The 14648-nt window shown below is 39.4% G+C and overlaps 6 protein-coding genes across 6 annotated transcripts; 4 read left to right on the top strand and 2 right to left on the bottom strand. All coding sequences in view use genetic code 12, as the record gives it.

The window, feature by feature from the left end:
- Positions 1-65: 65 nt before the first annotated feature.
- ULP3 (SUMO protease) lies at positions 66-3671 on the bottom strand (the record flags this gene model as incomplete). Its single annotated transcript, XM_036810846.1, has 1 exon — positions 66-3671. The coding sequence occupies one exon, from the start codon at positions 3669-3671 to the stop codon at positions 66-68; it is 3606 nt and encodes a 1201-aa protein (XP_036667342.1).
- Positions 3672-4175: 504 nt separating this feature from the next.
- On the top strand, positions 4176-5501 carry RPT2 (proteasome regulatory particle base subunit; the record flags this gene model as incomplete). Its single annotated transcript, XM_036810844.1, has 1 exon — positions 4176-5501. The coding sequence occupies one exon, from the start codon at positions 4176-4178 to the stop codon at positions 5499-5501; it is 1326 nt and encodes a 441-aa protein (XP_036667341.1).
- A 192-nt stretch (positions 5502-5693) lies between these two features.
- CPAR2_504010 (uncharacterized protein) lies at positions 5694-8048 on the top strand (the record flags this gene model as incomplete). Its single annotated transcript, XM_036810843.1, has 1 exon — positions 5694-8048. One exon carries the CDS (start codon positions 5694-5696, stop codon positions 8046-8048), a length of 2355 nt encoding a protein of 784 aa, XP_036667340.1.
- Positions 8049-8140: 92 nt separating this feature from the next.
- CPAR2_504000 (SUMO-targeted ubiquitin ligase complex subunit) lies at positions 8141-8581 on the bottom strand (the record flags this gene model as incomplete). Its single annotated transcript, XM_036810842.1, has 1 exon — positions 8141-8581. One exon carries the CDS (start codon positions 8579-8581, stop codon positions 8141-8143), a length of 441 nt encoding a protein of 146 aa, XP_036667339.1.
- Positions 8582-11488: 2907 nt separating this feature from the next.
- Positions 11489-12253, top strand: RHR2 (glycerol-1-phosphatase; the record flags this gene model as incomplete). The annotated part of the gene is made up of 1 exon (XM_036810841.1): positions 11489-12253. One exon carries the CDS (start codon positions 11489-11491, stop codon positions 12251-12253), a length of 765 nt encoding a protein of 254 aa, XP_036667338.1.
- A 320-nt stretch (positions 12254-12573) lies between these two features.
- Positions 12574-14646, top strand: UTP8 (Utp8p; the record flags this gene model as incomplete). Its single annotated transcript, XM_036810840.1, has 1 exon — positions 12574-14646. One exon carries the CDS (start codon positions 12574-12576, stop codon positions 14644-14646), a length of 2073 nt encoding a protein of 690 aa, XP_036667337.1.
- Positions 14647-14648: the final 2 nt, after the last annotated feature.

Below are 14648 nucleotides of genomic sequence, written 5' to 3'. Positions count from 1 at the left end.
GAAAACAGCGCACTCACAAAAAAAGAGCATCACGTGAACTGTCCAGCTATAAACTATGCACCCAGTCAACTCAACTTTCTCTTTTTGAATGGTGAATGGGGGTAATCAAGAATAACGTCACTATCATCAGAAGGTAAGGCTACTCCAATCGAATGTGCGGCCGTATCATATCCATCTGCTTCTACCACATCCCTCGCAGCTTTCTTCTTCAAGTAATACTCAGCATGTTCGCCCTTGTTTAGGTGTTTATTCCCAAACCCACTTTTGCCTGGGTCACCACTATCAAATCTATGATGACCACAACCGCCTCCGTTGAAAAGGTCTGCATCACTTTTGGAAACAGCTTCCGACGAAACGTTTTTTGTAACTAGGTTGCCACCATACTTTGAAAAACCATCAAGCTCTTTGCTATGCGGATTCGACGTTTGTTTCCTCTTCCGTTTCCACTCCTCAAACTCCAGTAGCGGTGGCAATTTACCTGTCACGGTTGCCTCTTTCTCAATATCAAAATGGTTGTTTGTAATGTGCAAATTTTCTATGCGGTCTGTGACGTTTCTATTGGTGCTAATTGGGCTCCGTGAAAGCTTCTTCCTTGACGTTGCCATTATTCCACTTCCTGCACTTTCCCCACTTTGATTCCCTTCATTACTTGAGTGGCTCGCATACTGACGAAGTAAAGTCTCCAACTCCTTTAACTTGGTTGGGTCGTCAATAGCTTTTGAAATGTGTTTTTTGACAACAATCAATCGCACACCTTTAATTGGCATATCTTCATCAGGATAGTATTGATTCAACAACTGGTATAGGGCAGGGTATAATTGACAATCTTTAAACTGCTCTCTTAATGCAAGGTTCTTTAAGGTTAATGATTCCACCAGGGGGTCTTCTTGAGAATCAGTATTAGTGGCTTCGTCAACATCATCTTGGTTCAATTTGGTGTCAGCTGCTATTTGATTGTGCACTTCACCATTCGAAGCAGTATCCAGCAGCAGTTCAGTGTGGATTTCTTGGGGCAGGTGTTTTATCTGACTTTTTATGGAAACCTTCCTATTCGCCTCCTCACACTGTTCATCGTCAAAATGTCCCTGATCTGGTTGCTTATTTTCCTTCTTCCCCCGAGCATTCCTTTTTTGGTTATCATTTGCTACCTCCTCAATATCCAAATCAACCAGACTTTCACTCGAGAAAGTATCTTTAGATTTGTGATCCTCACAATGAATTGTGCTTCCCTCACCATACTGATCATACTTGCGCTTTAGCAATGCACCCTTCGTATCACTTTTTGCCTCCCTAGTAGAGCTTCCCTGCACAATTTCAATATCATCATCTTCCTCTTCTTCTTCTTTAGCGACGGTATCTGCTCTCGTGACATCTTCGTGAGGATCGTTTTGTGCCCTGTGTAACTCTAGTAACAAATTAAACCAATACTTTCTCTCATTCCTTCTTTCTTCTGCAGGGAATATCACTCTCGCCTGTGTCTGCAGGTGCTTCTTGAAAAAACTCTCGCATTCAGATATATTGTTGAGCCATTTCCTGATATTATACAACACATGGACACCACAATCGTTGAAGTTGTTCTGTCTAGGAATTTTGGCTGATTGGAAACGGATTTGATCTCGATTGATCTCAACATTGTGTTTTTCCTTGCAATAATCAATTATGAAACTTTTGATAGGCACACTGACATTGTACCTTTTACTTCCCAAAGAATCTAGTACAAAAATTTCCGCATACTGGTTGGGTCCGTTGGTTGGATTTTCCAGCTCCAAATCCTCAATATCAATAGGCTCATTGTCATCTGATTTTCGTCGTTGCGCCAGTTCCAATAGCGCAGGAAGATTCCTCACAATGCAGCAATACCAATGCAGACTCGTATTTACAGGTATAATGAGGTAGTTTAGCTTCATCAAATCGATCTTTGCTAGCCAGCGCTTGATATTGTTGTAGTAATCAGGGGTGCCTCGAGATGAACTACCCGATATCAACTTTGTGAAAAAGAAAGAGTTGAATGAATGTATCTCGGACCGCTTTACCAACCCTTTTTTAACTCCTTCTTGCACAATATACTTTAATCCAAAGTCAATAATAACATCATCAACCCAATTATTTCGATGCAAGGTTCTAAAATCACTTTCATTTACAACAATTTCGGTCCCATCGTCGTATTTGTACCTCAATTCTGGTTCAAAATCAGGTATGGGCTCATATTTGTCATAATCTGTGTCGTCAAAGAACTCAAACCTCTCCCCATCGCTATCGTAATTCCCCAAAACCTCAATGCCATCATCGGCTCTATCTGCAGGTTTGGGAATGCTTCTTCGTGGTCTTCGAAATGCAGTGTTTACTAATGGATCCGTGAAGGTGGCGTTTGATCGTTTGCTTGCTCTATCCACTACCCTCTTTTTAGCTCCTTCAGTCAATGTACCATTGATCCTCACCTTTGGATTGGGATGGCTTGTAAAATACTGTCGAATTTCGTCATCTCTGCCATAATGAGAGGCTATAATGAACCGCAGTCCCAGGGTCAATTGAATGATGAACGACTCATTTGCAAAGGAAAAATCTTTTAATTGAGTATCAATATTGATGACAAATTTGTTGACTGGTACTAGGTCAAGTGAAGGATGTCTCCAACCAATATAGATGTATAGCCCATTCAGTGAAACCGCTATCTCATGAATTCTTCGATGAGTCCTCTTGTAGATTTTCTGGTCACGGTAGTGAAAAGATTTCAAGGCATGCCGTACTTTGGGGAAAAGACTCAACCCACACTCTTTCACATCTAGCTCTTTCCCATCGCAGTCTTGAACTTTGGAGAAATCAGGCTCCAGGGAAACAGATCGTGCAGGTGATGGCGATTTCGAGGAGCTAGGATCAGGAATGAGTATTGGGGATGAAGATCTCGAGCGTGGGTGAGAATGTGATTGCTTCTTGCTAGATATCGATGCCTCATGAGGTTTTATAGGAGAAACATCGCTTGCGTCTGAGTCGTGAGAGATTAAGCTCCTCCTTGATCGAGGTTCAATTTGTTCAACATTTCTCTGTTTGAGTAGTCGATCTGCCCGACCTGTCAAGTTGTCGAGCCTCTCGCGAATCTTTGATGACGTTTCAAGTTTCTCTTGATAGTTGTAGTTTTTGAAATTCTCTTGATAATGTGAGTCAGGGGATTTGAATGAACCATTCTCATGTGATAAATGGGAATCAGCGTCGTCTGAAAATGAATCATGAGAGTTGTGATACCGATGGCTGGCCATCGCATGATGACTCAGACCCCCCCATTCACTGCTTTCGCTGCTTACTGTCAGTCCGTGTCTTAATCCGTGTGAACCTGTATGGTCTACTTCATTATCAGCTTTGTCAATATTTATGATTGTTGTTGTTCTTGAGTTCAAGCTATCCAATCTTTTTCGTGCAGGATCACCTTGTTTATGCGGCACGGTCCCTCCTTTCGAGTCCTGTAATAAACTGCTTAAATTGGTCAGTCGCGTTTTGGCTTGGGGTTTGGAGATGTTGGAACCAATATTTGGGTCAAAATTACGTGTGGCGGCAGGATTCTGCAATTTGTCCGTTTTCTTGTAAAGGTTGTCAACTGGCTTCGTTCCATAGGCACTTGATGTTCGCCTTCTGATTAGCGATTGATACTGCTTCTTTTTGAGGTCTTGGCTTGTCATCTATACATGAATGAGGACTTGCCAAGGTGTGAAAATGATTAAGTCGAAAGTAGTTGACTTGTGTAAGCCGAATACAACAGCCAGTGACACAGTTGCTGATATTTTTGCCTGTGTGGTTGTGCCTAGCCTTCGATCGTGGTGTGTATATACCTTTAGACTAACTTTCATTCCTACGAAAGAGGATGTTGATTTTCCTGCACAATAGATACCAAAAAGTATTGTTGCACGTGAGTAACAGAGGGAAGAATAAACTCCCCTGAGAAAGCCATTGAGACTAATAGCATCACCATTGCAGTCTGGATTATTCTACCTCTGAGCTCTATTGTGTGCCATACCTTTTCCACTACAACATCTTCGACTAAATGGAACCACAACCTAAAAAACACATGGTAGCGCGTTCTTTCTCTATGTGTGCAACTTGGTGGCGAGCGGTGTCTTTTGAAAAATTGCCCATCAAATCATTTACAATCAGTACGTTTGCCAACAAATTTTAGTGATCAAACAATGGGACAAGGGCCATCAGGTATGCCAGGAGGTAATAACCTCAACAAAAAGAAGGATGATAAGAAGAAGGAAAAGCCAAAGTACGAACCACCAGTTGAATCAAGATTTGGTAAAAAGAGAAGAAAAGGTCCTGATACTGCTGTGAAATTACCTAGCGTATACCCAAGCACTCGATGCAAGTTGAGGTTATTAAAGTTGGAAAGAATAAAGGATCATTTGTTGTTGGAAGAAGAATTGGTTTTGAATCAAGAAGCTTTCCAACCAACAGAGGCAAGACAAGCTGAAGAGAGAGAAAAGATTGACGAATTGAGAGGGTACCCTATGGCAATTGGTACACTAGAGGAGATCATAGATGATGACCATGCAATTGTCTCCAGTACTGCTAGCTCTGAGTACTATGTTCCCATCATGTCATTTGTTGATAAAGGGTTGTTGGAACCTGGTTGTTCGGTTTTATTGCATCACAAAACTGTGGCTGTTGTAGGGGTGTTGCAAGACGATGCTGATCCGATGGTTTCAGTGATGAAACTAGACAAGTCACCAACGGAGTCATATGCCGATATTGGAGGTTTGGAGTCGCAAATACAAGAAATCAAGGAATCGGTTGAGTTGCCGTTGACGCACCCAGAGTTGTATGAAGAAATGGGTATCAAACCACCGAAAGGTGTCATATTGTATGGTGCACCAGGTACAGGTAAGACGTTGTTGGCTAAAGCGGTTGCCAATTCTACATCAGCCACGTTTTTGAGGATAGTGGGGTCTGAATTGATTCAGAAATATCTCGGTGATGGTCCCAGATTAGTGCGTCAGATTTTCCAAATTGCAGCAGACCATGCACCTTCCATTGTGTTCATAGATGAGATTGATGCTATTGGAACAAAGCGATATGAGTCGACTTCGGGAGGTGAACGAGAAATTCAAAGAACGATGTTGGAGTTGTTGAATCAATTGGATGGATTCGACGATAGAGGTGATATCAAGGTTATCATGGCTACAAACAAGATTGAAAGTCTTGATCCTGCATTGATTAGACCAGGTAGAATAGATCGAAAGATACTTTTTGAAAACCCCGATTCCAACACCAAAAAGAAGATTTTGACAATCCATACATCCAAGATGAATTTGGCTGCCGATGTTAATTTGGATGAAATTGTCACTGGTAAAGATGATTTGTCGGGTGCTGATATCAAGGCTATTTGTACAGAAGCTGGGTTATTGGCATTGAGAGAAAGACGTATGCAAGTAAAAGCTGACGATTTCAAACAGGCTAAAGAGAGGGTTTTGAAGAACAAGGTTGAGGAGAATCTCGAAGGTTTATATTTGTAGGTTTTATATTTGTAATGAAGTAGAATTGGATGCAACATCGTTCAGCATATTGTGGTTCTGAAACAAGCACCTTTTTTTTTCTCTCTTGAAACACACATCAGTCTGTGGAACTCTTGCAATGTTACTTGACGCATCCAATGCCTAGCTCGTATACAATCCGGCCAATATAGAGACACTACCTTCACACCACGCATGTCACTACTTCTACGGCCAATAGTAGCGTGTATTGGCCAAAGATCAACTTTAGCCATTAGGTTTAGCTATATCGCTATACGTTGCAAAAGTGTTCAAGCACAAGTGTCTACAACGACCACGGTTATAACATCAAGTACAAGCAAGAATGTAAAACCTAAAGAAATTGCAGTTGCGGTAGTGTCAATATCTAAACAGGGAGCCGTAAAAGCTTCGCGGAAAGCGAAGAAGAAGAAGAAGAAAGCTGCTGCGAAATCAAAGATTATCCGAAAAGAACCCAAACCATCGATGAAAAACGTCAAGCCACCAGTTAGTGGCCCTGGAAAGCCAGTAAGGGGTCAGAAACTAACAATTAAGGAGGTCAAACTGCTAACCAACGACGAAAACCTACCAGCTAAAAAAACCAATTCAAAAATACCGAAACAACCAGTAAAGGAGCTTAAACTGCTAGATGAAGATCACAAACCACGAGCAAAAACGCCTAAACCTTTGCCAAAGAGAAAAGCTATTGTGAAAGTGACCAAAAAGTTATCCAAACCTCTGGCCAAGCCCCCAACACGGCCAATACCAAGTAAAATTAAACCAGTAACATCGAAGGTAATTAAAGTAGACGCCGATAATCCGCTCAGCAAAGAGACTCAAGTTTCAACAAACTTGTCTCACCAAACACCATTAAATTCGTCGCCCAATGGTGAAACTCAAGGATCCACCATAGTAAAGTCAAAATCATCAAAGAGTGATGCTGCGACGGAAGCAACAAGCCAGTTTTTGTCTCCATCTGAAGCAGCGAAAATTGTCTCCACAACGTCAACCAACCAGAACGATATCGCTCTGGACACGAATGTGGATTCAAACTGTAAAAACACGTTTTTTTATTACTCATATCTTGTTGATGAGACCACTGGAGTAGCGACAGACCTCCCTTCGGTTAAAGTTGTTGACAGCGGCAACGATAAATCGAAAAACTCAATTCCCGATACAACCACAGCAACCAAATTGGATCCGAAATTGGTAACGCCCGTCAATTGGTCAACATTCCTATATGACGTATTCGGCACCTCATCGAACAACCAAGTGGTTAAGTTGATCCAACCATCGAAATACGAGAGCCGGGTTGATGAATATTCATATGAAACAATTAGGAGCAAAAAAGGGTTGGAAATGAAGAGAAATAAGCCCAATATAAGAGGGTTTAAATTTATAAATTATGATGTTTTGACTGAGTTGGGCGTGGGGAATTATCAATTTGATAATAAGCTCGAGTCAAACGAAGCTACTGTGTTTGTCAATAACCAGCACTTGGTATTGGCTCATGATTCAATTGTACCACCAATTACAATCAAATTGCCAGAGTGTCTCAATTTTCGAAACCCGACGGGATTGAGTTCACTAGAGCAAATTGGCCGCCTGTTGACTTACGAGTATATACTCAAGTGGTCCTTGATGAATTTCTATAATCCTAATTTGATGTGGGACAAATTTGTCAAGAGTTGCCGAGGTTTACAATTTATGCAATTGGATAAGTCGGCAACAATATTGTTTCAAGGTTTGCAACCATTGAATGTATTTATCGCCATGGTCTATATAGAGGACAAGGATTACGAATATGCCATTTTGAAGTTCCTCAAACTGTTTGCAACCAATCACAAACTTGATACCAAATTTTCCACAGAATTGTTGATTGACAAATATAAGCCAGACTTAGATGCTTATTTGCAACAATTTCCAGCGCCAATTGATTTCAACAAATTTTCACAGGTATTTAGGCCTCCATTGTTGCATTCATTGCCAATAAAATTACCACCGTTGCCCAAATTTCATAATCAAGAACTATACAAAATGGTCCAAATCTCGTTAATTTCACTGCAATTTATGGCAAAATCAAACAAACTTGGAGTCTTGAATTTCCTCCGGAAACGCTTGGATAGATTGGGGGATGCTATACTCAAACGCTATTCAGTTGAATACATGGTTCACCATTGTAAAACTAACCCCAGGTTCAGATGGAATATGGATGACGTAAGCTTCATCAACACGAACATTGTATTCAGCAGTTTATCATTTGCTTACAAGTTACATCAGACAATAAATGATGCTGAAATCCAAGCAAATATGGATCGCCTTATCACCAGTAGTGACCTAAACACTGCAAATGAGTTATTAGGCGACATGTTTGAAAGAATGGTGGCCATTGAATACTTGGATAATCCTGACATGTGTCGAACTTGGATTTTCAAGATGTACGATGCAATTCTTGACAACTTGACCAAGGAGAAAGACGGGATTGAGTTTATTGATAAGGAAAAATATGTCAAGCTTTATGAGCATCATTTGAAAACGAAAACATTGTATTAGTAATGTGTGGTTTGTGTTGGGTGTTATAATAATAGAATGGTGTGTATTGATAATAATCTTGTAGAAGCTCTTGCCTTCTTGGGTACTTTCCTCTACTTTACTTGGACAAACTTTCGATCTGATTTCTTCAACTTCAACACAACAGTATCCTTGAATGAAACGACTTTTCTGCACAATGGACATAACCCTCTCCCACGAGGCATACGTACCGTCCCTCGGGCGTGTGAACTACTGATACTCATCTCGATGCACTCTAAACAAAAGACGTGTCCGCATGAAGTCACAGTCGCTACATCAACATTGTCAAAGCATATGGGACATTGAATATCAGCTAGCTTTTTCACGGTCTTGTGGTCTGCTGCGGTTGTTGAAGATGATACTTTATTGCCGTTGTCGTCATTATTATTATTGGTGTTTGTTTCTTGATTTTGTGGGTTATCTATTAGATCTTGAGTAATCTTTCTAAACTCAAGAATTTCGATATCATCATCGGTATCTGTGTCCGAGTCTATCGTTATAACGTTGGACGACATAGGTGTGTGTGTATGGTGTATAGAAGATACGATTGCAGTCTAGACTTGTTCAAATCAATGGTTTCAGATTTTGTTATCGGTTTGAATGTTCTCTATAATTGGTCGTGTAAAGGAGGTGAAAAAATGGGGACAATTTTAGAAATGGTAACCAAAGTGCTTTAACTGGCACGATGGAGACATTTGGACTAGTGTTGTATAAGAAATTCCCCAAGCAGCATGGAGCAGATCTGGGTGAATTTCATGTGTAAATGGCATTGTGGGGAATATTTCTACTATGCACAAATTTGGCTGCAAAATTGAAGAAAAAGGTACCCACACAACAATTGATGGAAAAGACATTCTTTAAGCTGATACATGAGTGCTCAAGTGCTATGGTACTTTTGGCAATTTCAAGACGAACCAGTCGTGAAGACGGTAATTTCACCAAGAAGGATATTCGTCTCATTTTGAGCCAAAACTGAGGAACGTAATGAATTCAACCACTTTCAATGCCTTCGAAGTCGCGAGAACTATCTCACTGGTTAATAACTCCGAACCGATGATAAATGGGGAAACAAAGCATAGTTGCAAATTCGTATCAGGTAGACCCTAGCGTTATACTGATGTCTTTTACGAGATATATTTTTTGAAACATATTACACTACTCGTCAATTTTAGCACGATATGCACTACCTTCATCTTACAATTACGTCATAAGGAAAAATGAGCCGATTTGCACGTGATGCACAAAAGACATAGCGTTTTGTGACACTATCATAAGTTATATCCCTTTTAGGAAAGCACTAACAACAAAAGGATCAAGAGGTGTATGACGTAGTGATAAGTGTAGATAGAAGAGCGTGCATTGAGTCGGAGGGGCAAAGAAGTGGTGAAAGAGGTGTGCCAGGGTGTGTTTTGTAATTGTATACGTGTGTCTAGTTTTGTTATCTTATCTCTGATTTTCTCTGATTTTTGTTTTTCTCAAAGGATACACTAATTTGATTTTCAATCTACACATCAAGTTTTATCTTTTCATGTGCACAGTAACTGAGTAAACATAACTCCTAATGCTACTTCTATGCACACACTGCCAATTCAAACAATGTGCTATTGTTTGTCTATCTTTTGTATGGGTATCATGAAAGGACTTAACCATAGTTACACGACCATATTTGGATTTTGTAACCGATAAACTCTGCAAAAAAATAGTAAGTAGTGCACGTGTGACCAAGAATTAGTTTTTGGTTTCAAATCGGCAACGGACAATCCACTGCCATTTATTATTTTGGGGATTTTGTGTAATTTTGTTAACAGTACACTATAATATTTGAGCCTATACCAATCAAGATAATTGTAAAAGTCTGAGACATCACACTTACTGAGTGAGAATGAGAGCAGCAGTTTAATACAAGATGCGGTGTGAGTAAGCTTGTGACAACACAAAAGAGAGGAGCCACCACCAAGTCCATAAACGTAGTGTTATGAGCGATAAAGGAGAAGAATCAAAATAACACATGCCAATTGCTACAAACAATAGGTTTATATTTAGCTAAAACAAAAACACAGATTGTTTGGTGAGTATTTTCGTGTGCAGGCTTTGTGACAAACAACACGTGTAAGGAAATGGAAAGAAAGGAGGGTTTTTCTTTAAAGTGGAAGGGATAAAAGTGTACCGATTGCCAAATAGAAGCCATCTGAGATCAAGTGACAGTCCGACAGGAAGAGGAGGGGAAGCCTGATCAATTAGAAATAGAGCAACTCATCTCAAAATTTTTTACACCCGTCACACTCTCTCCTCTCTTTCTGGAACAACTAAGATCCAAATAGAAACTGAAAAGCCAAGACAGATCGCATTCTAAAAAACGGATACATGCAATGCTTCGTTTCTTTTTCTTTCCTATTTCCTAAATAGTATCGTCAAGTTTCGTATAATTCAGAAATGTGAAACACACATTAACCGTTCAATTATGAAAAAAAAGAACCACTTTTCTTTTTCACCTTTTGCTTATCTGTAAGTCCCAAGAAAATGGTACAGCTTCGCATCACTGTCACCCTTCCCGCACTCAATCCTTGCTGTTGCCCCCTTCTCCGGTATCACATCTTCTTTAAAGCTAAAAGGACTCTGTTATTCTCCAGTTCTTTCTTCGTTTCCGCAGTATTTACCCTATGACGACATGCAATTGAGAGCATAACCAGGGTTATTGTAACCCTTTCACTCAACACAATAGATAAAATTTTCAACCAAGCTTAACTAAGGACCATGAGATAAAAGAAGTAAGCCAAAGGTTTTTGTGTGTTTATTACAAACAACACACTATACGTAATAAGGAGCATATGGATTAGGAAAATAGGTGAAGTTTAGTCAGCATACACATACAACATCTAAAAGAAAGCATTGGAAAATCTACATTTCGTTGCTTTTCGGAGTGTAATTACACCCCCCTTTCTTTACACGTTTTCTTTAACGCCGGAATCAGACTCTTCTCTGCACAGTTGTCATCCGTAACGCTGAAATATAAGGTTTTACGGGTATCATTGTTACACAAAGTTATTGACAAAAAAAGAAATTTCCATTGCGTTTCTTTTTTTTTCATGATCCATTATGCAGGACTATATGCATTGATATATGCAGTACTTTACTACAACTACTACTACTACTACGATGAGAGATATACTTTGTAATACAGAGCAGAAGCATCCCTTCAGCACTTTTACCCGTTTACAAAACAATAAACTAAAAAGAAGGAGCTTTACATAGTCTACATTCTGCAATGATGAAAAGATTATAAATATCGAACTAATTCCCTTTGATAAAACACATTTTCAATTCAATTCCAACATAGTTCAATCCAACAGTACTTACTTTCATTAACTACTCCATAACCTGTTTGAATAACTTTGCAATACATACACACATACACATACACAATGACAAGAGAACAACCACCAGCTATTTTTTACGTCAACGCCGCTTTGTTTGACTGTGACGGTACTTTGGTTAACTCCACCGGTGCCATTTCTGAATTCTGGAGAGAATTTGGAAAGACTAGACCACACTTTGATCCTGAAGAGGTTATTAGAACTTCTCATGGATGCCGTACATTTGACGTTATCAAGAAATGGTCTCCAGAAGATGCTATTGAAGAACAGGTGACGCAATGGGAAGGTGAAATCCCTGACTCTTTTGGTCATCATGCTAAACCTATCCCAGGTGCCGTTGAATTGGTCAAATCATTTGATAAATACTCCAAAGAAGAAAGTGATGATGGAAGACAGAGGTGGGCTATTGTCACTTCTGGTACTTTGCCATTGGCTACCAAATGGTTGAAGTTGTTGACGATTAAGAAACCAGATACTTTTATCACTGCTGAAAAAGTCACCAAGGGTAAGCCACATCCACAAGGTTATATGAATGCCAGAGAAAACTTGGGTTTTGGTGCCAACCACGCCAAAGTTGTTGTGTTTGAAGATGCTCCAGCTGGTATTTCTGCAGGTAAGGATGCCGGTGCTATGGTTGTTGGTATTTGCTCAACTTATGATGCTGAAAAAGTGAGAAACTCTGGTGCCAACATTGTTGTCAAGGATTTGACCAGTTTCCACATTGATTCATACAACAAGGAAACCGAAGAGTTTAAAGTTGTTGTCGATGAATACTATTATGCTGATCCACAATATATTGAAAATACCGCTTAGATCGGTGGAGAAGCTGATAGCATAGGGGGGCATTTTCATTTTCATTTTTTATTCTTCAACTTTATAGACTATTATCATTGTACATTAGAATAAACGCATAGATTATTTAGGGAAAATTAAGCTCGCCGATGTAAACGAAGATATCGATCTACTCTTTGTTGATGTTTTAATACAGAGACTGTTCCTGAAAGCAGTGTCGTAAATGGTGTCGAATTTCAGCATGCGTCACTCTTTTTTTTTTCCAATGAGATGCCATCAGAAAAATTTCAATAAAAGTCTAGCCTACTACGCAGCTTTCTTTATACCTAAAATATACCACCATGCTGTCGCCACAACTCACTGACCAATACCACGTCCTATCACTTCCCCGAGTTAATGACGTTCCACTTCCGCAGAAATTAGTCATCCCTCAAATCAACCAAACTGATGTCTCATCTACATCATCAATCATTGATATAGGTGTACTGAACTCAATGCTTGCTTCATATATAACCAAACCAAGTCCGAAATTAATTTGGTCCTATTCGATCAAGCCAACAGTTGGCATTAAGTGTATTGATGTATGGCACACAACCACCACCAGGAAGTTATATATTGCTGGACTCGAAGAACGGAAAAAACCACGAATCTTGGTGATTGAGACTGAAAATGGATCCACTGAAGATGGAAGTTTTCTGATTAGCACCGTTGGTGAAATGGAATTGGCTGTGGGCAAAGATCAAGTTGTTGCCGTGAAATTCTTGTCCACTGAGGATATTGTTGTTGTTTACCAATCTGGATCAGTGCAAATGGTAAATTACAACGAAAAACTAACTTTTGGAACCAAGTACCAAAATGAAGGAAATGTCATTTACAGTACATTCATTACAGATTTAGACGATCTTTTACTATTGACAGTATCGCGATCCAAAACTTTAACAACTTACAATTTAATCTCGATAAGTACATCGAAAATCTTACCAGTTCAAAGTTATCAAACCAAGCCAGTTACTGGTGCATCGTATACTTACAGCTCGGGCATACTATATCAATATCACGATGGTGTAATTGACTCCTTTTCAATCACTAATTTCCACATTCAAAAGTCGGTTTCAGTTTTGCCCATCATCAATACTGAGGAGCTTGTGTCGATAGTCTCACCAGCACCTGATCGTATTTTGCTAGGAAATGCCAACATGATCTATTTGTTAAACTTTAAATTTGAAGCAGTATTATCTCAATTCAAGTCAGTATCAAGCACATCCAATCCAGTCCCTGATAAAGTCTACCTCAACCAAGTTGCTCAAGTTAAAGGATCGTCACAATCTACTCAATCAACCCGAGCATACTATGTTAATTTAAAGAACAAAGACAACAACGTCTATTTGAATGTGATTGATGTCAATGTTGGATTGAACAAATTGAATGAGTGTCTTGGTAAATCAATCGAGGGTGGCAACAACCAGGATTTCAGTCAGGTTGTTGACTTGTACAATGGTGACGACAATGAACCTACTGCTCCCACATCTGGCGAGCTCGACCAAGTTTATCAGACCTTGGAACAAGCTTGCAAAGCCAAGGATGTAAATAAATGGGAATCGATCCTCATCCCATACTTGAAAACCCACAAGTCCTGGCAAGAAATCAATAAATCAAAACCAAAATCGAAAACCTACCAATTTAAAGAGTTTGACGTGGAAAATGATCGCATTGTTGATGTCAATTTCATAAATTCCATCTTTGATCTCATCTTCACAACAGAACCGTTACAGTTTAAAGATGCCCAGTTTATTCCCGAATATACTTTAATGTATTTACTCACTAACCCAATTTATCCAAAAGCATACACCACCAATCTTGTTCAACTTTTACACGATACTGGCAACATCACCTTACTCAAACAAGCCATCAAGACATGTTCCAATATCCCATTAAATGATCTACTCATACAGTTTGTAACTACTGAGGATATGGATATTTTCAATGAGTTGATCAATCGTATCGTTTCCGATTTTGCTGTTACCGAAATCACCACCAGTTTGAAAGATATCATGCCACAATATTCAACCGATACAATTGCATTAATCAACAAGGTCTTGTCAACATCAAACGATAAAGGTTGGATCTTGGTTGAAATACTTGTTGATATCAGTGGGCTATTCAACTGGAGTCAAGAAAATATCTTGCGATTGAATCAAATCATTGATGCCAGATTGGCCAACCTCGATATCAATGCTTACAATTTGACATTAATTGATCAAGTACAATTGAAAAAAAACCAATTGAAAAAGAGCAAAAACACTTCTGTTGACGGGGCATTGACAATCACTGATCAAACTCAATTGAACAAAAGAATGGAATCAGATCTGAATGAAAAAGTGCCATTGTATTCTATAGAGAGATTGGAAATATAGTG

This window comes from Candida parapsilosis, contig 006139, assembly GCF_000182765.1.
Source record: "Candida parapsilosis strain CDC317 annotated contig 006139".
NCBI classification, from domain to species: Eukaryota; Fungi; Ascomycota; class Pichiomycetes; order Serinales; family Debaryomycetaceae; genus Lodderomyces; species Lodderomyces parapsilosis.
The sequence above is the reverse complement of the archived record's forward strand: the minus strand, read 5'-3'. Positions and strand labels throughout refer to the sequence as shown.